General features: G+C 33.4%; 1 protein-coding gene across 1 annotated transcript in view; it reads left to right on the top strand.

The window, feature by feature from the left end:
- Positions 1 to 240: 240 nt before the first annotated feature.
- The window catches only part of LOC114349349 (extended synaptotagmin-2), an 83,784-nt gene continuing 58,490 nt past the window's right edge, over positions 241 to 25,534 (top strand). Inside the window, exons 1-2 of the mRNA XM_028299693.2 lie at positions 241 to 656; positions 19,716 to 19,913. Coding sequence (XP_028155494.1) covers positions 564 to 656; positions 19,716 to 19,913 — 291 coding nt within the window. The 5' untranslated portion in view covers positions 241 to 563. The remainder of the gene's footprint in view (positions 657 to 19,715; positions 19,914 to 25,534) is intronic.

Consider the following 25,534-nt stretch of genomic DNA (forward strand, 5'->3'; position numbering starts at 1 on the left):
TGCAGCGACCCTCCACCATCCACCTTTAAAATCCACCCTCCAAGCCACCATCTAGCATCCTGCAGTGCGGCATCGGCTTAAAAAATATAATAATCGAAGTATAATAAATTAATATTATGTAGTCATATAGGATCTGTATGTTGTGTTGCCTACCTCTTAGTGGTTATTCGTTTATCTCAGATGTCTATCTATTTCTTTCTATCTATTTATTTTATAAAGTGAAGGTGAAGATGAATGTTGAATGTATAAAATTATATTGACATGGAATTCCAAAAAAGATTACTCACTCGCACTTGCCAACATTAGTAAACAATTTCCCATCGCGAGGTTAACATATAGAACGTGACATCATACTTTGCAGGATTCATTTTTATACTCTGGTAAACAATGAACTAAAATCCTGCAATAAATACGGCGCTTTATTGATCGTCTTACGGACTGTTTTTAGGTTATATTATTTTTTAAACAATCCTGCTGAAAACCTGAAACTGAAAAGTGCTGATAATTTTTTTAGTGTATTGAAAATCAATCGGTAGTTGTAAAGTGGATGGTTTTGGGAGGTCATGGAGAAGAAAAATACAGAAAATGAAGTCATCGAGAAGAAATCAGCGGAAAGCACTAGCATTATTAGCATTTTGTTTAGTGCCGTGAAAAAGGTTAGTTGAGATGGTTTATTTTGTCGTGAAAAGTAAATGATATCAAGATATATTTAATGTCAAATTAAAATAATTACTCATGATTCCTTTTCATTTACAGGTTCTATTTTAAAATTTCGGTTTTAAAATATTAGGTATACATACTTATATTAAATCCGTTGTGAAATATTGTAATTACTTTTTTCTTATAGGTAATAATAATGAGTATATAGTTTTTTTGAACTGTTAGTTATCAAACGAGTCTATAAACCAACACATATTTATTTTTGTTGTTGTTTAAAACTCCTCACTTTTATGTCGGCTTAAAAAAATGTTATATTATAGTTCAAGAGCTGGGAGCGGATTTTGCTCGTGATAAGTAATATGGAAAAACTATACGGGGATAGGTTGAATTAGTTGTGTACATAACTTTCCCCAACGGGCGGAAACCAGAGTGGGGGACGAGGGTAGTTATAAGGGGTCAAAGTCACGGTTTTTATTATTTTTTTTTGTGCTAGCTTGTAATCGAGATAGTGCACCAAAATTTGGGAATAAGTAGGTCAAAATTTGGGAGTAAGTAGGTCATAACTTAACTAAGTAAAATCTTCAGGGGCGGAACGCTGTGCGGCCGACAAAGGGGTGAGGGCAGGGGTGAATATAAAAATTATAAGGTTTTTTTTACGACTTTCCTGATCGAGATAGTGTACCATAGGTTGGGAAAATATAGACCATGACATAACTAAGTAAAATCCCCAGAGGCGGAAACCAGAGTGGGGGACGACGGTAGTTATAAGGGGTCAAATTCGCGGTTTTTATTATTTTTTTTGTTGCGCTCATGATCGAGTTAGTGCACCAAAATTTGGGAATAAGTTGGTCATGACGTAACTAAGCAAAATCTCCAGGGACGGAACGCTGCTTGGGGTACAAAGGGGTGGATGACAGGGGTGAATATAAAAATCTACGGTGTTTTTGTTACGTTCGCGATCGAGATAGTGCACCAAAATTTGGGAATAAGTAGATCATGACATAACTAAGTAAAATATCCAGGGGCGGAACGCTACGAGCGGGACAAAAAATTGTGCAGCGTTTAAAAAAAAACTGCGACTTTTTCGTTTCCGCGTTTCCTCCCCATGAAATGTTGCTTAGTTACGTCATGATCTACTTACTCCCAAATTTTGGTTCACTATCTCGATCACGAACGTCACAAAAAATCCCTTATATTTTTTATATTCACCCCTGCCCCCACCCTTTGTCGGCCACACAGCGTTTCGCCTATGAAGATATTACTTAGTTACGTCATAACCTACTTATTCCCAAATTTTGGTGCACTACCTATCTCGATTTTGAGCGTCATAAAAAAAATAATAAAAATCGCGATTTTGACCCTTTATAACTTCCCTCGTCCCCTACTCTGCTTTCTGCACGTTGGGGAAAGTCATGTACACAATTAATTCAACATATCCCCGTATAGTTTTTCCATATTACTTATCACGAGCATAATCCGCTTCTATCTCTCCCACTATTAATATTGCAGGCTATAATAAAACTTACTTATTTATTTTTTTGTTCGTTTTAAAAGAAAGAAATACCCATCTGTGATTCAGTGGTAAGAGAGCCTACCTTTGGATCCAAGGGTTGTGAGTTCGAATTTTAGCGTAGGAAATTTTTCATTTATTAAAAATTAATAAATGAAAATATAGTACCTACAACCTGCCAAATCCGGACCTGTCATATCCGGACCTCACCAAATCCGGACGGTTCTGCCGTCCGTATCTACCGAGAAAGGCAGTCCTGCTGTTGGATAACGCACCCTCTCATCCCGACCCAAAAGAACTAAAAGATGGCGAAATAAAGTGTCTTTTTTGCCTACAAATGTGACATCCCTCTATAAGACTATGGATCAAGGTATTATAGAATCTATAAAACGTGCCTGTCGAAGAAAGTTATTGAAGGTGTTGATTACTGGAATGTATGAAGGAGAAAACGTTTCAGAGACTATAAAAGAAGTGGTCTTGATATCCGGATTTTTTCATATGCGGATCGGTCTGTCGCCACATTGATCCGGATATGTGGGATCGGTACTCACTGCAAGGAACGCAGACATTCGGATATATTCGGATAGCGTCTCTTTGTAAAGACAACGAAGTCGACTTTACTAATTAACGAGACATTTACTCAACACACACACTACACATTACACTATAAGCTGATTGCGAAATCAACTGTACCATGTCCAATGGCCTTTAGTTGTCGAGGCATTATGCTTAATAAAAAAAGAATTATCTATAAATTGTTCATGCTATTTATATAAATATTATCGTCGTATAGTCATAGTCCATGTTGTGAACCGCTCTCGTATGAAAAATGTTTCTGATTCGGTTTCCTTGAGGATTCTGTTGAACAAATCTGAAGGGTACAAATATTTTCAAACAAATTCCAAACCTCACCTCTTTTACCGATTTTTTAGGTTTTTTGAGTCATTTCAAACAAACAGGTCTAACATTTTTCTTGAAAATTGATAGTCTTCGAGTTACCTACAACCGATTTAAAATTTAAATAAATGCGAAAATACGCATTTCGGAGGCTTGAAAACATTTTCCTATGTAAATTATTATTTTTGAGGTTGCTAAGTGCCTACATTGAAGTTTAAACATTTAGTTTCAAGATTCCGAAGAGTTATTGGGGCTTATTTCAATTTAGATTATTTTAATTTAGGCCGTTGTTTTTTAATTGTTAATTATGCGCGTCCACTCGACTTTTAAGCCTCCGCCGCGTGCCGCACTATATGGTGCGTCTCTATCGCACTATATGATTGGTGTCTTTAATTGGAACATTCGCAATAATTAGGTAATTGAATAAATAAATAAATATTAAAAAAAAAACTGTGTTAATAATTACTTATAAAACTTTAATAAATGTCAAGTATTTGTTAAGAATTTTTCACTTAACTACGAATTAACTACTGCCGCTTACAGTGGCATAACCAGGGGGGTTTTGGGGTTATAACCCCCCTTGTAACCCCTTGTATCCCCTCCCCTTTACTCCGTTGGTCGTTTGACTACCGGCAGCGTGTAACGGAATTTAATACGATATTGACGATATTGTTTGTTACAATAATAATAAAATACCATCGATATAATACAAGTATCTGGGGCACACGCATTCACTCTGAGCCAATGAAATCCCGCTTATTAAGCAGAATCCTAGTATGATATCATAATTACATACTTGCAAAGTTGAATTGAAAATGAAAATATAAACAAGGACGCATGTAAAAATAGGTACACAAAATAGCACGAGATTATTAATTCTAATTAATCAGTCAGATTACGAGGAGCAGAGTTTCAACTAAGTGTGAAGTTTTCTACCGTTTAGAATAGAATGTAGTCATTGTCGTCATCAGCTGGGTACAATACATTGAATTTATCCAACAATAAAGTACAGATGAGTAAATATAAGTGTATTCCTGATAACCAACCGCACATAAGGGTAACATCCCTACCTTTATTACCATATGGCGATCCTTTGGAGTTTCGAACCAGGCTTCTGAAGAAAAACAATATGGCAACAAACTGGAAATGGAAACGGAAAAGTGGGGTAAAGTATCATCACCATATTATGTTGTACTATTAGCTGCCATATGGAAGTTGCGTTTACCACCCGATTGGAAAATGGGAGACGTGAGCATGTAGTTTTTTTACTACGTCAGAAGTCCATGTAACCACGCTCAGATACTACACGTAGCCGCAGCGACGACAAGGCAACGAATTGGCAATCTCAAAAATAATAATTTACAAGTATGTTCCGTGTGAGCCTGCACATACAGAACCATTAATTCCGTGTATGCAGGATCATTCATTTTATTACTATAGAGATCAAGCAATATGATATTTATAGTATAGCTCCCCGTGCGTGGCAAACTTAATATTGTTGTTAATTAATATACAGTGATGAGGGCCATACAGGGTGTTTCATTAATAATTGTCCATATAGTAACTGGAGAAACCTTAGCGCAAAATACGAAGATTTAACCTAAAACATTTAAATAAAATGTGGTTCCATACTGAGTTACAGGGTGTTTTATCTAAACATTTAAAAATTATTGTTGCTCAGCATTTTAAAACTATTCGACGTATTCTTTTCATACTTGGCAGAAAGTGCGACTACTAGACACCCTACTAAATTATGATAAACAAACGTTTCTAGCTACCACCAGAGGCGTACGACAGTGAATGGTGAATGGTTGACCCTTCTCAAATTCTACGCCACTGGAGGAATTACTATTTTAGTGCCATTTTTAGATTTCCAATACTTTCTACGTAAATAATATACTCTTCCTTGGTAACGATAAAGTCATTAGTTTTCGAGATATTTGAAGTTAAATATGAAACGGCACGGTTATTTTTATTAATTTATGATATGATTCAAATATGATTAAAATTTAAAAATTATTTGTACCCAGTACTTTAAAACTATTTGGCGTATTTTATCATACTTGGCAGAAAGTGTAGGTTCTGTACACCCTACTAAATTAAGATAAATTAACGTTTATAGCTACTAACAGAGGCGTATGACAGGAGATAGTGGCTGGTTGACCCTTCCCAAATTCTACGCCACTGACGAAATTGCTATTTTAGTGTAATTTTTTTATTTTGCAATACTTTTTATGTAAATATTATACTCTTCATTCGTAACGATAAAATGATTAGTTTTAGAGATATTTGAAATTAAAAATGAAGCGGCACAATACATTAATCAAAATAACCGTGTCGTTTCATTTTTAAATGCAAACATCTCGAAAACTAATGACTTTATCATCATGAATGAAGAGTATATTATTTTCATAGAAAGTATTGGAGAATCGAAAAATTTAACTAAAATAGCAATTTCGCCAGTGGCGTAGAATTTGGAAAGGGTCAACCATTCACTTTCCCCCGTCGTACGCCTCTGGTAATAGCCAGAAACCTTTGTTTAACATAATTTAGTAGTTTGTACAGTACCTATACTACCTACCAAGTATGAAAAGGATACGTCGAATAGTTTTAAAATGCTGTACAAAAGTAGTTTTTAAATTTTTAGATAAAACACCCTGTAACTCAGTAAGGAACCACATTTTATTTAAGTGTTTTAGGTTAAATCTTCGTATTTTGTGCTAAGGTTTCTCCAGTTATTATATGGACAATTATTAATGAAACATCCTGTATAGACAAGTGCGAAGAAAAAATCAGTCGTACACAATTTGGTTTTCGGAATGCAGTGAGTACGAGAGAGGCTCTCTTTAGAGAAGATGTAGAGAATTAAATTGCGATATTTATGCATGCTTCACTGATTACCATAAAGCGTTCGATACAGTAAAGCACGACAAGCTGATGGAGATACTAACCAATATTGGAATAAACACCTGTGATTTGAGAATTATCAGCAATCTGTACTAGAATCAAACATCAACTATCCGGTCAGAGGCAGGAGAATCCGACGATATCAAAATCAAACGTGGGGTCCGTCAGGGATGCATAGGCGTAGCCAGGGGTGGGGTTTTGAGGGTTATAACCCCCATTTGGTTGTAATTTGAGCTCTATACGCCTAACACCATTACTATTCCATACCCCCCAGAGACCATCAAGTAGTTGTAACCCTTCCCCTTAGGATCATCCTGGTTATACCTCTTCTATCACCACTGCTGTTTAACATCTACTCTGATGAGCAAATCTTTCAAGAAGCAGTGGATGATGTTCAAGCCGGAATTAGAATTAACAACAACAAGGCACCCGGCGAAGATCTAACAACAGCCGAACATTTTAAACACCTAAGTGATGATGCTGTCAGGAAATTAATCTACCTCTAACATTATATATGAACATGGCACTCTATACCACATGACTGGCTAACATCCACATATGTAGCTCTTCCTAAAAAACAAAAAGCAAGGAAATGTGAAGACCATCGAACTGTAGCTCTAATGAGTCATGCCGCTAAGATTTTTATGCGAGTAATTTATAACCGCATTCACAATAAGTGTGAAGAATAGGTACCTAAGTCGTTCTCATTATGGTTTTAGAAAAGGTACAGGCACCAGAGAAGCAATTATGGGATTGACATTAATGGCAGAAAGGTAACTCGAGGTTCAAAAACAGCTGTATGTGTGCTTTGTCGATTATAGAAAGGCCTTCGACCGCATTGACACAAAAAATTGATTGAGTTGCTAAAAGAACTAGGGCTGGACGGACACGACTATAGCTATAATAAGCAATATATACTGGAACCACACAGGACGTGTTCGAATAGACAATGGAAATACCAATTATGTAAACATAGAACGAGGAGTGCGTCAAGGGAGTATTCTGTCACCTCTACTATTTAACGTCTATGCCGAACATATCTTCAGAGCTTCTCTTGAAGATCGCCCTGAAGGTGCCAGAGTCAATGGAATTATCATTAACAATGTAAGATATGCCGATGACACCGTAGTATTAGCGGAAACAGAAGACCAACTAAAAATATTGATGAACATACTATCAGAAGAAAGTCACAGACTGGGCTTGGATATTAATCTTTCCAAAACCAAAATCATGGTATTCCACAAGAACCCCCATGAACAAATTACACCCAACATACAAATCAATGGTATCACCCTTCAGAGTTCCCAAATCTTCATATACCTGGGCAGAGAGCTAAACAGTCAGATAGACCATTCAAAAGAAATTAGAAGACGCATTGAAATAGCAAGATCTGGCTTCATGAACATCCCCAAGAGTATCCCCACATGAGTAACCCCAAGCTATCAGTCACAATAAGATTGAGAACACTAAAGTGTTATGTGTGGTCTCTATTACTATATGGCTGTGAGACCTGGACATTAAAACAGTATGACGTCAACAAACTGAATTCATTCGAAATGTGGATGTACCGCCGAATGCTAAGAATAAGCTGAACCAGCAAAACTACAAATGAAGAAGTACTGGAAATAATGAACACACGTGCTCATCTGGTCAACACAATCAAAATTAGAAAGACGTCATATCTAGGACACATAATGCGCCATAGGGAATTTGAGCAGCTCCAGGTAATATTAGAAGGCAAAATCGAAGGTAAAAGGGGTATAGGAAGAAAGAAAAAAAATTGAAGGCACTCGTGGGAGTGCCGACAGAAGTGAAAACTTCTTATAGTATATAAATTACGAGCTCAATCCTTTTTCCCCATCCAAAATTAAGTGCTATACCTATATCATATACGCGATGCGTATGCCCTATGCTATTTATGTATACATACACATAATTAATATACGTACAACATTTATTTCAACGAAGTGATGACGGTCGCAAATTCAATACTTTTTCCCCATTCAAGAAGTGCACAACGTCCTTAAGACATTTTCAATTCAAAAATTTATTTCTTCGAAGCGATGACGGTCGCTAATTTAATACTTTTTCCCCATCCAAAAAGTGCACAACGTCCTTCAAGAAGTTTTCACTTCAAATATTTATTTTGTCGAAGCGATGATGGTCGCGATGACGCATGACGGTCGCTAATTTAATCTTTTTTTCCCATCCAAAAAGCGCACAAAGTCCCTAAAAAAGTTTTCACTTCAAACAATTATTTAGTCGAAGCGATGACGGTGCCTAATTCAATACTTTTCCCCAGTACAAAAAGGGCACAACGTCCCTAAAAAAATTTTCACTTTAAAAATTTATTTCGTCGAAGCGATGACAGTCGCTAATTTAATATTTTTCTCCATCCAAAAAGTGCACAACATCCCTCAAGAAGTTTTCACTTCAAATATGTATTTCGTCGAAGCGATGACGGTCGCTAATTTAATACTTTTTCCCATCCAAAAAGTGTACAATGCCCCTAAAGAAGTTTTCACTTCAAAAATTTATTTCGTCGAAGCGATGACGGTCGCTAATTTAATACTTTTTTCCATCGAAAAAGTTCACAACGTCCCTCAAGAAGTTTTCACTTCAAATATTTATATTGTCGAAGCGATGATGGTCGCGATGACGGTCGCTAATTTAATATTTTTTCCCATCCAAAAAGTGCACATAGTCCCTAAAAAAGTTTTCACTTCAAAAAATTATTTAGTCGAAGCGATGACGGTCCCTAATTCAATACTTTTCCCCAATCCAAAAAGTGCACAACGCCCCTCAAGATGTTTTTACTTCAAAAATTTATTTCGTCGATGTGATGACGGTCGCTAATTCAATACTTTTTCCTTATCTAAAAAGTACATAATGTCCCCTAAAGAAGTTTTCACTTTAAAAATTTATTCCGCCGAAGTAATAACGGTCGCGATGACGGTCGCTAATTCAATACTTTTTCCCATCCAAAAAGTGCACAACGTCCCTAAAGAAGTTTTCACTTCAATCCATATTCGTACAAAATTTGTTTCGCCGAAGAGATGACGGTCGCGAAATAAATTCTTTTTCCCCATTCAAAAATAGGTTTTACATTTATTTTAAATTTAAATACTTCTATACAATTTATGTATAGATACACATAATATACATAGATACGTACAAAATTTATTTCGCCGAAGAGATGACGGTCGCGATGACGGTCGTGAAATAAATCCTTTTTTCCCATCCTAAAATAGGTTTTACATTTATTTTAAATTTAAATCCTTCTATACAATTTATATATACATACAATTAATATATAGCATAAGCGATGACGGTCGCGAAATCACTGCTTTTCCCCTATCCAAAAATTGCACAACGTCCCTAAAGAAGTTTTCACTTCAAAAATCCTGGTTCCAAAACATCAGAGATTTGACCCACACAACAGGGAATGACTTAATCCATCTAGCCCAGAACAAAGAGAAATTTGCCGTATTGATCGCCAACCTCAATAGAGAAGGCACTTAGAAGGAGGACGAGATGTATCAATAACATAAGATACGCAGACGACACGGTGGTATTCGCTGACAGTTCTGAAGCCCTGCAGGAGTTAATGAACAGAATCGCAGAAGTCAATCAGAGATACGGACTTTCACTAAACACCAAGAAAACAAAATCAATTACTTTTAATGGGAAATAAGCCACAATTTTACCAAAAAAATGATTTTATTAACGTTTCGACGCTAAAGTCGGGTGTCGTTATCAAAATACAAAATAATGTATATTATTTTGTAAATAAAATAAAATACATTATTTTGTATTTTGACAACGACACCCGACTTGGGCGTCGAAACGTTAATAAAATCATTTTTTTGGTAAAATTGTGGCTTATTTCCCATTAAAAGTAATTGATTATAAAAATGCCACAAGAAAATAGCTTCAGAACAACATTAAGAAAACAAAATGTATGATGATCTCTAACAAGGAACAGCAATTTGGACGAAGCAGTGTGAACGGTCAACAAATAGAAAGAGTAAAAACATACACCTACCTTGGTACGAACGTCAATGAAAATTGGGACCATTCCATAGAAATTCAATGTAGGATAGAGAAAGCAAGATCTGCATTTCAAAAAATGGCTAAGTTATTCAAATGTCATGATTTATCAATTAGGCAATCCAAACCACGTGATTTTTAATGACAGGACGTATGGCAGGCAATTCAGCGTTGCCAGAGTTGTGACAATTGTACCAATTTGATACAATTAACAACCAAACTTTTGATACTTAACTCTCCTAAAGTAAAAACCTAAAATTTTGTGACATAAGAAATTTGCTTCAAATAATATTAAACGACGTTTTTTTAAGTTTTTGTACAAAATGTGTTGGTTTAGTACTTTGTGTCACTATTCCAGTAATTCCGGTGCATTTACAAAAATTTCTCTGGCAACACTGCACACAAGCCATTTTATTGGATAATTTATTTAAATTAAAATTTCAAATTTACGATACAATGTGGTAGTACTAGGTACCTAAAATAATAAAATACATATTACCCCGATGATTTTACCTAAAATCTATTTTAGGCATGCTCAATATTATTTTTTATTATAAAACATAAAAATTGTTACCCTAACTTTCTTCAATCTTCCAAATTACTTAGTTAAAACTTTTTAACTACTTATTAAAGTTTATTGACGTAAGCAATATTTTTTACTATGTCACAGAAGTATTTAGCAATACTTACACGTACATAAAATACGAAAATTACTTTAAAATACTAAAATAACACTATACTATCATATGCTTTCAATGTATTGCATGCCAGCCTCCAGACATATTGGAATAGTTTGACAGATCGTTGGATTCTCTAATACCCAGAAAAGTTAGGTTACTACGATGTTATATCTTTCCTATACTGTTGTACGGAGTTGAGTCGTGGACTCTCACAGACGCCACCTATAAAAAAATTGAGGTTGTGAAATGTGACTTTATCGTCGAATCCTGAAGGTATCTTATACAGACCACGTATAAGATGTGACCTCGGTCACATCATGAGGAACAGCGAAATATATGGACTGCTGCAACTAATCGTGCAAGGAAAGGATGGAAGGGAAACGATGACCAGTAAGGCGAAGGATTTCCTGGCTGAAGAATCTACGTACGTGATTCAACACAAGAACGACAAATATTTTTAGAGCAGCAGTGTGCAAACTACAGCTTGCCATGATAATCGCCATCATCCAAAACGGATAGGTACAACAAGAAGAAGATGAGGGCCACCAGATCGAAAGAGTAAAAAAGTACACTTACCTAGGAACACTTGTAACAGAAAATAATGACTACACTGCAGAAATCAAAGTCAGAATCGAAAAAGCACGTTCTAATTTTATGAAAATGAAAAAGGTCCTATGTAGCAAAGATTTAACATTAGCTCTTAAAGTACGCCTAACAAAATGTTACGTATATAGTGTACTATACTATGGAGTGGAATCATGGACGTTAAATGTAGAAACAATGAGACGACTTAACGTCTTTGAAATGTGGACCTATAGAAGAATTATGAGGGTTTCCTGGGTAGGTAGAGTTACAAACAATGAAGTACTGAGAATAATAGGTAAGGAGAAGGAAGTTGAACTTACAAAATTAAAGAAAGAAAGCTACAGTACCTCGGACATGTCATACTCGCTACATATATACTCGGAATATAGATGGCAGAAGAAGCATCGGAAGAAGACGAATTTCATGGCTGAAGAACCTGAGAGAATGGTTTGGATGCAACTCAAAACAACTATTTAAAGCTAGTGCCTCAAAAATTAAAATAGCTAGATGATGATTGCCAACTTCCGTAGCGGAGATGGCACCTGAAGAAGAAGATGAGCGCGCTAATAACCGGCAAAATAACGCAAAAGATGGAAAACATATTAAGTTGTGGGATAAAAAGACATGAAACTAGTAGAGTTGGGAAATGTAGCGATAAAAACATATAAATTTACATTATATTTATTGTTTCCCACCTTTAGACGTATCGGACGAGTTTGGCAACTGCCACTCTGACAGTGACAATTTTAGTTGACATACTCCTCTGATACGTCTAAAGGGGGGAAAATAAATAGAATGTAAATTTATAAGTTTTTATCGCTAAATGTCCCACCTCCACTAATTCCATTTCTTTTTATCACACAACTTAATGTGTTTTCCAACTTTTGCGTTATTTTGCCGGTTATTAGTGTGCTCATCACTGTATTTCGGTAAGTAATGAAAACCGATTGACATCATTACTAAAATAGACATTATTGGTACAGTAAACAAGAACAAAGAAAAATATCTCTGGCAAGTAGGTAATGATGCCTAATTTCTCACTGTACGAGGAACATGGCCATGATGAAATAGTATATTGTGCAAAAAGTGAGAAAAAATACATATTTCTCACGAGCGCAGAAGTTTGTTGGCACGAGGCGAGGGCCGCAAATCAAGCGAGGGAGAAATATGTCATTTTCTCATGTGTTGTACACTGTACTTTTTCTATGGATGCGGTTTTGTCAAGAGTTTAAACTTCAAAATTAAATAATTTAGGTGCTTTTAGGTATATTATATGCATAAATTGAAATAAAATACATATATACATGTAGGTATTTAATATTCTTAAAATTTATATACCTTATTTTTTAAAATTCTAATTAACAGTTATTTTTGAAAGGTAATTCCTGGTATTAGTCCGTTCTTTAACGGTAAAATATTGCAAAACCTCTAAATTTTAAAGAACCGCTTGGATTGACATGAAATTTGGCAAACACATAGCTAAAAAGTCAAAGAAAAAAAGTGATATTGTGCCGATATGTGCTTTTGCCCCGGGGGTGGTTTTCACCCCCTGTTGGGGGTGAAAAAATATTCGTCCAAAGTAAGTCCGGAAATGGATAAACTGACTAATTCTAAGTAACTTTTGTTCTATAGAGTTTTTTCACTAAGACAATATTTTTTGAGTTATTTGCCAGTAAATATGTTCATTTTTTCAACAAAATAACCACGCTTTTAGACGGTTTTTTGCAAATAACTCAAATAGTAAGTATTTTTTCGAAAAAACATTCTTAACAAAGTTATAGCCTGTAAAAATTTTTAAAAAATGGTGTATATATCACCTCTGTATACATAGTAGAAGCAGAGTTATAGCTAATTAAATATAGGTTCATATTCGTAAAATTCCAAATGGAATACTTTAACGTGAAATAACCAAAAATGAAGCACATTTCGGGGAAAACTTATTACAACTTATTTAAAGTGTTTAAAAAAAGCTTGATTTTTTTTTATAAAAAAAATTTCTAGCATCAAAAGTAAACAAGTTACGCTCAAAATAAAGTTAGTCTCTTTTTTTTGGTAAAAAATTGAGAAAATCACCCCCTAATTAGTATCTCAAATGAACTTAATCTTTACGACTTCACAAGTTCTTGACTCGTGTATGTATTGTTTATATGATCTGTAAGTTTCATCGGTTCAAAGTCCTTATTTTTGAAAGGGCTGTAGTTAAAAGGAGTTGAACGAGTCAACGAATGTATGCAAATTTAGAAACACCAAATCTTAATCAATTTTTGTCTAACAGAAAAACAAAAAAAATACATGATATTCAGAAAAGCAATGCTGACTTTTTTTTGTTTTTCGAGATTTTTGGTATCTCTAACAATTTTTAAGTTATTTTGAAAAAAATCATATTTTTCAAAATTAACATTTTTAAAAATTTCACTTTAAAACAAATTTTTTTCAAAAATAAGCACTTTGAACCGATGAAACTTACAGATCATATAAACACAACATAATTAACATAATTTGTGGAGCGGTAACGATTTATTTCATTTAATTTGCTAATTAGGGGGTGGTCTTCCCGATTTTTTTTTGACAAAACAAAAGGGACCAACTTTATTTTGAGCGTAACTTGCTTAAATTTAATGATAAAAACTTTTTATAAAAACAGAAATAAAGCTCCTTTTAAACACTTTAAAAAAGTTATAATGGATTTTCTCCAAAAAGTGCTTAATTTTTTGGATATTTCACTTCGAAGTATTCTATTTGAACTTTGGTGAATATGAATCTATTTTTCATTGGCTATAACTCTGGTTTTACGAGGTCCAGAGGCCTAACGCGTACACCATTATTTTATTACTTTTTTACAGGCCATATTTTTGCTAAAAACGTTTTTTTCGACAAAATACTTACTTTTTGAGTTATTTTCGAAAAACCGTCAAAAAATATAGTTATTTTGTTAAAAAATGAACATATTCACTCGCAAATAACTCGAAAAGTGTTGACTTGGCGAAAAAGCTCTATAGAAAAAAAGTTACTTAAAATTATTCAGTTCATCCATTTCCTAACTTATTTTGGACTTATATTTTTTCACCCCCAGAGGGGGTGAAAGTCACCCTCAGGGCAAAGGCACACATCGGCACAATATCACTTTTTTTAGTTGACATGTAAGCCATGCGTATGCCAAATTTCATGTCAATCCAAGCGGTTCTTTAAAATTCAGAGCAAAAACCGTGAAAGAATGTACTATATAGGTTTTGCTTTAACACATTTATTTGACAACATTAATTGTGTTTGTATTGTGCATGTTACCATGGAAACGGCGATCATAGTATGGAAGACCGTAGGAGAACCCGTGAGAAAATATATTTCTCACTGCAATGGCCGACTTTTCTCACTGCGTGAGGAATTTTTCGTATTGAATGTATGTACAGGGCCGTCTTAACCATACAAGGCGCCGGGGTGCAAGACTCATCTTTGCGCCCCCTTTTCTCAGAAGATTATATAGGTTATAGTTATACGTACGCTAAAATTAAAACTAAATATGTATGTTTGTTTTCTTTATTTATTTTATGTATTAAAAAACATGGTTTCAGTCAAGGGCTTTTCACAGTCATTTGTTTCGAGCTTCTGTCATATGTCGTATAATCCGTGTATATTAATATTATACATAGATTATACAACATATCACAGAAGCTCGAAACAAATGACAATCGATGAAAAGTCCTATTCAAAAGAGATCAATCTTATAACACTGTACCATACTTTTTAACGTATATCAAAGTCAACTTTACTAACTTTTAAGTTGGCAAAAGTTTTTATTGCTTCGGTGATATTTATTTTTACTTGCTTGTCTGTACTTATTATAGCCAGGTTTGTTAATCTGTCTAGAGTCTAGGTTTATTGTTGAGCGCAAATAATTTTTATCAATTTAAGTTTAGAAAAAGCCCTTTCTCCTTCAACTATTGTTACTGGAAGTATTAAATATATCCTTGGACATGTAGAAAGATTTGGGAAAACGGAGAGTAAATTATTAAAATATATTATACCTATATAACTTAAACTATCGAGTAGAGTCGTGTCTATATTTATAAAAAGTATTGGTAACAATTCAAAATCATGGAATGGACCTTCGCCATCTAGGTATATCAGACCTATTTCCATGCGCTGGTTTCTTTTTGTAAATTTAAACATTGTGTTTTTTAAGTTTTCTCCGGAATTTCTCCAACTCAATATACCTACCTACTTTCCAAGAAAGAAAAATTAGAGTTATGTAACCTCAACATTTCAAATCTTTCACTTAATTTTGCAATGGGAATGTCCAATAAATAATAATAGAAGTTAACTTCAAACTTTTCTTTGGGTCTAAAAGAGGCTCGTCTGCAGCCACGTAATTGAAATGTCTTTTTCGGGGACGAGGACGAACAGTTTCAGAAAATTTAGTTTCGCAATCAAGTTCTTTAGCAATTGATACCGAGTCAATTAATATCTTCAAAATACAGTGACAGTGCGGGTCTGAAATAATAATAGGTTTGTTCTAGCAAACAGTCAAACTAGTCAGAAACCGTCAGCAAACAGTTGGTCAGTGAGAGAACATAATACAGTTACCAGTCACCAGTGATATCCCCTCTACTCGCGCTGGTCCACTATTCGCTGATGGTTTCAAACCGTTTGAAACTGATGCTAGAACAAACATAATATCGCTCGTTTGCAAAGTTTTGCTGACAATATTAACCTTTGCTAAAGCGGTTTTAATGTAAAGGTGGGTATCTCATTCATTATGACATTCCACCGTAATGTTGATGCGGAAAAAACATACCTAAATTTCTTTAACAATTTAAAATTTGTTATTTCCATTGAGAATTTAGCGGCATCATTTAGCACTAAATTAAGGCTGTGAGCCGCACAAGGAACACAAAACGCACGAGGATTCATGTCTAAAATTTTTTTTGAAGGCCAATATTTTTTTCTCTCGTATTTGCCCTATTATCATACCCTTGGCCTCGTAAATCATCTGAATCAATATTCATTAATTTCAAAAATTCTAACAAATAATTTGCTAATCCTTGTCCGGTAGCATCAGTAACCGGTAAAAAACCTAGAAAATGCTCTCTAACTTCGGCAAGCTTTGTTGACGAATTAGGATAAACGAACCTAACAACAATAGTAAGTTGTTCCTTGTGTGAAATATCAGGTGTGCAATCTAAAATTATAGAATAATATTTAGATTGCTTTAAAAATCAACAATTGTGCATTTAATTTTTTTACTAATTAAACTTATCAATTCATTTTGAATATTATGTCCAAGTTAATGAGGAATACGATGCTGAACACTTTGAATCCGTGCAATGTGTTCCGAGAGCGTATTATCAAAATTGGAAATACATTCTACATATAAATTAAAAAAAGCTACCGTATTCCGATTCATACAACCTTTGACTGGTTCCTCTTAATGGTAAATTTTATCGTGCTAAAAATGTTATTATCTCGATTATTTCATTCATAGGAGATTCTGACCAATAGAAAGCTACAGAAATCTGAATTAAATCGATAATTTTTGATAATCTCCCGTCGTTAAGTATATTACGTCAGATGCCCTTCGTTGCTACGAAATCAGTGACATTAATGACAATTAATATTTTAAAAATTATAAAAGTGATGACTTTCAATCGTCAAATATTTATAAAAACTGTGTGTTTAATGGTACTTACATAAATAAATTACAATAAAATTTTGGTTTTGAACAGTTTTATTCATGAAATAATCGCAACAAATTGCACTCGACCTCTGAAATTAATATAGAATTTTTGCTCTCGTGACACTTTGACATAATTTCACTCCCCTTCGGCTCGTGAAATTAAAACTGTCAAAGTGTCACTCGGGAAAAATTCAATAATTTCAGAGCTCTTGTGCAATTACTACTGATTATTTCATTCATAGGAGATTCTGACCAATAGAAAGCTACAGAAATCTGAATTAAATCGATAATTTTTGATAATCTCCCGTCGTTAAGTATATTACGTCAGATGCCCTTCGTTGCTACGAAAAAATACATTCAGTGACATTAATGACAATTAATGTTTTAAAAATTATAAAAGTGATGACTTTCAATCGTCAAATATTTATAAAAACTGTGTGTTTAATGGTATGTACTTACATAAATAAATTACAATAAAATTTTGGTTTTGAACAGTTTTATTCATGAAATAATCGCAACAAATTGCACTCGACCTCTGAAATTAATATAGAATTTTTGCTCTCGTGACACTTTGACATAATTTCACTCCCCTTCGGCTCGTGAAATTAAAACTGTCAAAGTGTCACTCGGGAAAAATTCAATAATTTCAGAGCTCTTGTGCAATTACTACTGATAATTCTTTCTAAAACCGCCTTCCACCTTTTTCTTTCGCGTTCAACTGCTGCTTGATTGACAGAGTCTACTGTATATGACTCTTTCTAGTGTAAGTCTTTTTTTTAGATCTACATATTTTTTTACAGAAATTAAGTATATAATACGCGTACCTTTTTGAAATTATTGTCTGAATAATCTAAATGGTTTTCATATTTCATTTGCATATCATAGGTGTAGTAAGCATTAACAGCCTTTGTAAAAAATACCGAAAGTGCACTTGTATGTTTTTGTTATTTGTAATTTTTTTTAAGGACAAAAGGCGCACGTTTGAGCCTAGCAAGTGTTCGGCTTGCGCCCCTTGGACTTGGCACCCGTGTGCCTCGCACCCCTTTTATCTCCGGGTTGAGACGGCCCTGTGTATGTAAGTAGTGAGAGAAGTTGCATATTGTATATCATCCTTAGAAAATAGTATATTGTACAACAAGAGAGAAAAAATACATATTTCTCACGAGCGCAGAAGTTTGTTGGCACGAGCCGAGGCACGAGGCGAGTGCCGCAAATCAAGTGAGAGAGAAATATGTCATTTTCTCTCGTGTTGTACACTGTACTTTTTCTAGGGATGCGTTTTTGTCAAGAGTTAAAACTTCAAAATTAAATAATTTAGGTGGTTTTATTTAGGTATATTATATGCCTAAATTGAAATAAAATACATATATACACATAGGTATTTAATATTCTTAATATTTATATACTTTATTTATTTAACATTATAATTCACAGTTGAACAGTCTTATAAAAGGTAATTTTTGATAAGTTTTGACAACACATTTTGTTTGACAAAAATAATTGTGTTTGTATTGTGCATGTTACCATGGAAATGGCGATCATATGTATGTAAACGGCGGTGAGCCCGTGAGAAAAAATATTTCTCACTGCAATGGCCGACTTTTCTCACTGCCTGAGAAATTATTCGTTTTGAATGTATGTAAGTAGTGAGAGAAGATGCACATTGTATAGCATCCATAGAAAAAGTATATTCTAATGTTTTTGCAACGCGCTGACGTTAGAAATCTGGAATGACGTACGTTATTTTTGTTGTAAAAAACTATATTGTACCTTTTAGGAGTTTTAAAACCTTTATAAGATTTTGACGTACCTACTTAGAATCAATGACGATTTTTTCACAGATAGATTGGGGCATTATAAGTTATACACATTTAATAAAGTTATACCTAAAAATAATTACATGAATTTGATGAATTTGATGTATTATGAATTATGAATCATTCAATACTTATTTTTTTACTGTATTTATAATACCTAAGCCATCAAGTTATGATAAAAATTCCAGATATATCTCATAATATCATTAACCGAATGTCATGTCATTAATAAGTATTTATATAATAATTGAAATATTTTCAATTCTGTTTATTTTTCTTTATTTCTTGGAATATAATTAATTAAATTCTATAAATAATAGTTTTTAATTAAACATAAAACAACAAAATTGAGTCATGATGTTTTCAATTATTAAGTCGATGTTTGCTATATCATCATCGGAAGTATTTTTGTACGATGCAGTTTCCATTAAAAAATAGACCAGGCTGTATCGTCGCCCCCGTTAGTGAAATTATTCCGATTCGATTTTTTTGCACAAACTTACCCAAAAAGAGGTCCTTATAACATATCCCCAGAGAGCCGGGCGGTGCCGTGGTCGAAAAATAAACAAATTCACAAAAATACCAAAAAAGCCAGTGTCTGGTTTCCTTCTCCCATCTGGTTTTTCCCAAAACACATTGTTTATAAGGTGATTGTCACTACTGCGTATCACATGTCCTGCCCAGTGCCCATCTTAGTCTATTGGCCCTTATATATCTCACTAGATTGTCATTTCCGTAGAGAGACTAACTCGTTGTTGCATCTGAGCCTCCATTCGTTTATCACGCTATCTTTGCAACCAGGCATTAATAACTTTTTTTTTCGTATGAGTTTCACTTAACTCTTCCATAAGCGCAAAAAATTTATTTATCCTGTTTAACTTGGGACATATTTGGAAATTAGTCTAAAATGGACTCTAATATAATTCTTTTTTTTTCAGGCCTCAGTTGTAGGAGTCGTATACTTGGCAGGGTATATGCAATGGTCTGTTGCGTGGTTTATAGGACCCGTAGTTCTTTTTGTTATTAGAGATCAATGGAAAAAGACTAGCGACAGAAAAAGAGCTATTGCTAAAGCAACCGCATTGTCCAGTGAACAGGAAGTAGTTTTGGCCAGACTTGATGATCTACCTGCATGGGTGAGTAAAAAAACTTTAACATGGTATTTAAGAACCAGAAGAAATAATACAAAGGAATTGAAATTATACGTAAATATGATTATATGGTAAATATATTATATATGTTAAGATGGTTATATGGGGGGATTAGTGGATTTGGAGAGGTAGTACTATTGTATGACTGAATCACAGAATATTGGTCCTCACCAATAACTAAATGAAGCGATTATAGCTCTTTTAAGTAGCGCCTTAGCTCATCTGGCAAATGGCTAAGAGCTAACTTCAATTACCACTAAACATAACAAACAGTTTCTGTGAAAAATATGGATTAAAATAAATATGGAGTATAAGAGGCTAAATATATGATAACAACTTAAGAAAACAAATATACAAACAAGCATACATATGAGTAATGTACCAATAGAAAAGGTTGATAAATACAAATACCTGGCAACCTGGATTTCAGAAAATAATGATCAAACAATAGATATAAGGGCCAGGATAGAAATAGCAAGAAATGTGTTTGAAAATGAAAACAATTCTCTGCAACAAAAACCTTAGATTAAAACTGAGAGTAAGAAATATGAGATGCTACGTGTTTTCGATACAGCAATATGAACGTGAAAGCTTGAAATTGAAGCAAGAACATAATATACATAAATAAGCTACATCCATTTGAAATAATATGGTCAGTGCCCCGCCAGCACGTGGTAGCGCCTGTGTGCAAAACATTTAATGGCGCCCAAAAAGAGGCAATTTTTTAAAAATCGCCTCGTAAAATTTTTGTAACAACTCTAGAGGCGCCCCTTAACTGCTGGCGCCTGTGTGCGCCGCACACTTTGCACACGTCGATATGGTGTTACAGAAGGATGCATAGAGTAACATGGAGACAAAAAAGAACACGGAAGTATTGCGAGAAATAGGCAGACAGTACGAAATAATAAACACAATAAAAATAAGAAAGTTACAATATCTGAGACACGTAATGAGGGACAGCGTTATGAAAAATGCTAATACTGATAATAAAGGAAAAGGTAAATAGGAAGAAGGACTTAGTTTAAATGCAGTTCCATAGAACTCTTCACAACAGCGATAGATAGAGTAAAGATAGTGATGGTGGCACTTAAGAAGAAGAAGAAAAAATGTGTATATTTTTATCAATGCTACGAATGGGGTTTGGTGATGTACAACTGTATGCCTGGCATATTTACAGATGCTCCTATACTACGGCACCAGAATGTTGAAATCGGTTAGCCTTTAAAATACACTATTACGCTAAAAACCCTCATTGATTTAGGCACCTATTAAATTATAAGACATCTATTTAATTATGGTGGCTAAGTTTTTATTGGAATTAATATTAATGTAAATATTGTATATTTCAATTTATTGTATTCAAATAGAAATGTCGAAACTGAAATAAACCTAGTGTAGCATATTTAAGAATGTGTTTTTTGACCCAAGAACTAACCCAAGAAACAAAAAAAAAAAACAAAAATTAAAAAAAAAACGCCAATGAATAAAAAACAAATAAATATTTTTTATTTTTATTTATTTATACGTACCTACAGATATAATTACTCGTATACAGTTCGTCCATAAAGTAACGCATAAATTCATTATTAGCTAAATAAACATTATTAGATATTACCGAAACAGGTCGATTTTTGATTTTAATTTATAATTTTTTGGCATATATATCATACTAGTGACGTCATTTGTGTGGACGGGATGACATAATCGATGATTTTTTTTAATAATAATAGGGGTCGTGTGATAGCGCATTTGAAAAGCAATTCAATTCTCTGTTCAGTAATATAAACATTATCTAACATAATTATTTATACAGGGTGTCCAAAAACAATTTTTTAATTAAATTAATTGACACAAAAAGAAGATCTTGCGTAGTTTATTTAATTCAAAATTCATTTTACTGCTGTCAGAAAACAGAAATAAAATGTTTATTTCAAATATAAACATTACTTTTTGCTTAAATTCAATGTTTAAGCTGCCACCCACCTGCCTCTTGACAGTTTGAACATTTAATTTAGGCGAAAAGCAATGTTTATTTGTCAAATAAAAATTTTATTTCTGTTTTATGACAGCAGTAAAATGTATTTTGAACGAAATAAATTACCCACATTCGTCTTTTTGTATCAATCAATTTAATGTAAAAAAAATTGGACACCAAAAGTCGACCTGTTTCGGTAATTTCTAATAATGTTGTTTATTTAGCTAATAATGCATTTATGCGATATATGTCTGGATCCCGCGTATGAAAAAAAGTTGATTAATAGCAAGCCGAAAATTTGTTAATAGCTTAAGGGCGTCTAGTCGGATAAACTTTGATATATGGGAACACTGAAACATGGGCAGTTTTAATCGTGGAACAGGTTAAAAATTTAGAACGGTCAGACCACGAAAACGGCACATTTATTTTGTCCGACAGAACAGACTTAAACAACGCTCCGAACAGAGATTAAACTCTCATGCAAAAATCAGACTGCTATTTATCACCTGTCATAATTCCTGTCATTTGACATATTCTACATGTCCCACTCATTAAAACGCCCATTTGGTGATAAATAGCAGTCTGATTTTTGCATGAGAGTTTAATCTCTGTTCGGAGAGTTTAAGTCTGTTCTGTCGGACAAAATACATGTGCCGTTTTCGTGGTCTGACCGTTCCAAATTTTTAACCTGTTCCACAATTAAAACTGCCCCTGCTCCAGTGTTCCCATATATCAAAGTTTGTCCGACTAGACACCCTTAAGCTATTAACAAATTTTCAGCTTGCTATTAATCAACTTTTTTTTTCATACGCGGGATCCAGACCTAATACTTTATGGACGCACTGTGTACAAGTAATTATATCTGTACTTATAAATAAATAAAAATAGAAGATATTTATTTCTTTTTTAGTCAATGGCGTTTTTTTATAATTTTTGGTTTATTTGTTTCTCGGGTTGGGTCAAAAAACACATTCTTAAGTATGCTAGGTTTATTGCTTTTTAGACATTTTTATAAAAAAAAAGTAAAGCAACAAAATGTACTTATGTATCTATAAAAATAATATTGTTGTATGTTATGAAATAAGAAATTTATGAGTATGGATCTGCAATCAATCACAAACAAGTCTGGCTAATTGACTCTGCCAAAGACATTTTTCAGAAAAAAAAAAGACATTTCTATTTTTGTTTTTCAAGCAATAAATTGAAATATAGATACAGTGGAACTTGGTTATAGCGTCATTGAAGGGTCCAGTAAAAAAATGACGCTATATCAGAGTGACGTTATACAAGAGGTAGACAAAAATGAAATTTTAACCAGGCAAAATTTTATTACAGCATTATTTGCACTATTTTATTACAGCAAAAAATTTGACTCTTTATGATGGCACTGACAAATAATAAGAAATCATAAACTGCTAAGCTCACATAACTGTACACAAAGGGATAATGGGCCTTTCTCACATTCTTGGAAGGAGCAATGTCGCAAAGCTGGAAACGCATTGCACTTTATTCTTCATAAAATGAAAAAACAACAACCTACTGTAAAATTTTATGACGCTATAGACGAGGGTTACTTTATTTTTACCGCTAAAACCGGGTTTTTAATAATGTTATCGAATAGTTTTTGGCCGGACCTATTAAAAATTGACGTTACAACCGAGGTGACGTAACTACCGAGGCCGTAATATCCAAGTTCCACTGTATATACAATACTTACAATAATATTAATTGCAATAAAAACTTGACACCATAATTTAATAGATGTCTTATAATTTAATAGGTGCCTAGATCAATGAGGATTTGTAGCGTAATAATAGTTATCAGAGGCTATAGACCAGGGCGCATCTGTAAAAATATTAGTACATTTAGACGTTGAGAGGCGACTCAAATTTTTTTGCAGAAATTGCTTGAAAATAAATCAAATAATAATATTTGAATTATCCTCCCTCTCAAAAAGGTCCGGAACATTGTTTAAACAATCAAAATCCCTTGTTGCAAAATAGCAATAATTGTGAAAAAACCATACAAAAACAAGTATTCGCATTTTACGTTTTTCATCCATTTATGCTACACTTAGGACCTTCATATTTCATCCAGAAAAACTTTATGATACAGTAAAACAATACTTTAAATTTCATTAAGATCGGTTCAACAGATTTTGCAAAATAAATTTTGCAATCCAGCTTTCGTAAAAAAAATTCATTTTTTCAAAATGTTACAGGACTGAAAATAAAACAGACAGCAAGTTGAAAATTTTTTTGCGTATAGAAGTGTACTGTACCTTTCATTTGCAATTTTGCAAAATTAAAATCGATTAACACCACGGCGTCAGGAATTTTTTTAAATAAACATTAATTATTGGTGCTACGTGCAGGACAGCGGATAGTTTGCTCTGATTGGGCATTCCAATGACCTTTGACAATGATTGATACATTTTAATTTTTATTACATTTCGATATAAATAAATAAATTTGTTTATTGCAAAATAAAAACATATACTCTATCTTTTAAAATAACAATTTTATTAGCAAAAATTTTCTTTGTTCATATATTTTAACTTAAATAATAAAAGTTTATTATTTTTAAACATATGCAATTGTTTAAACAATATTTCACAAACAATAATAAAATTAGTTTGATTTTTGTGGAATTAAAATATTAAAATACATCAAAATATAGAGTAAGATATATTAGATAATGATTGGAAGAAATTTTGGTGGAAATCAACTTGTGTGAATCGAACACCGCTGTCCTGCGAGTAGCACCAAAAATTATTGTTTATTTCAAAAATTTTCTGACGCCGTGGTAATTAATCGATTTTAATTTTGAAAATTGAAAATAAAAGGTACAGTACACTTCTATAAGCAAAAAAAAAATCAACTTGCTATCTGCTTTATTTTCAGTCCTGTAACATTTTGAAAAAAATAATTTTTTTTGAGAAAGCTGGATTGCAAAATTTATTTTGCAAAATTTATTGAACCGATCTTAATGAAATTTACAGTATTGTTTTACTGTATCATGAAGTTCTTCTGGGTGAAATATGAAGATCCTAAGTGTAGAATAAATGGTTGAAAAACGTAAAATGCGAATACTTGTTTTTGTATGGTTTCTTCGCAATTATTGCTATTTTGCAACTAGGGTGACTATTTTTTAAATTTTTAACCAATTGTATGTTGTAGGAAATTTAATTACGCAACTTTTATGTTAGTACAACTTTTCTCGGAAATGAATACTTTTAAAGTTATAATCAAAAAACGAAGAAAAAAATCGAATTTTTCCTTCAATTTTTGACATTTTGATTATTTAAACAATGTTCCGGACCTTTTTGAGAGGGAGGATAACTCAAATATTATTGTTTAAGTTATTTTCAAGCAATTTCTGCAAAAAAATTTGAGTCACCTCACAACGTCCATCTCAAAACAGATGCGCCCTGGACTACTAATCGATTTCAGCACTCTGGTGCCGTAGTATAGGAGCATTTTTTGTAAATATGCGTATACGGCTGTTGAGTATTTTGTGTGCATAGTTTGTTGAGTGGTTTGGATGATAATTTGTATATTACTCGCGTTATCAACAATAATGTTTCATTGTTACATTGTTTGCTATTGTTGTACTTTGTATGAGATATTTA

This window comes from Diabrotica virgifera, chromosome 4 (assembly GCF_917563875.1).
Source record: "Diabrotica virgifera virgifera chromosome 4, PGI_DIABVI_V3a".
Lineage (NCBI taxonomy): Eukaryota > Metazoa > Arthropoda > Insecta > Coleoptera > Chrysomelidae > Diabrotica > Diabrotica virgifera.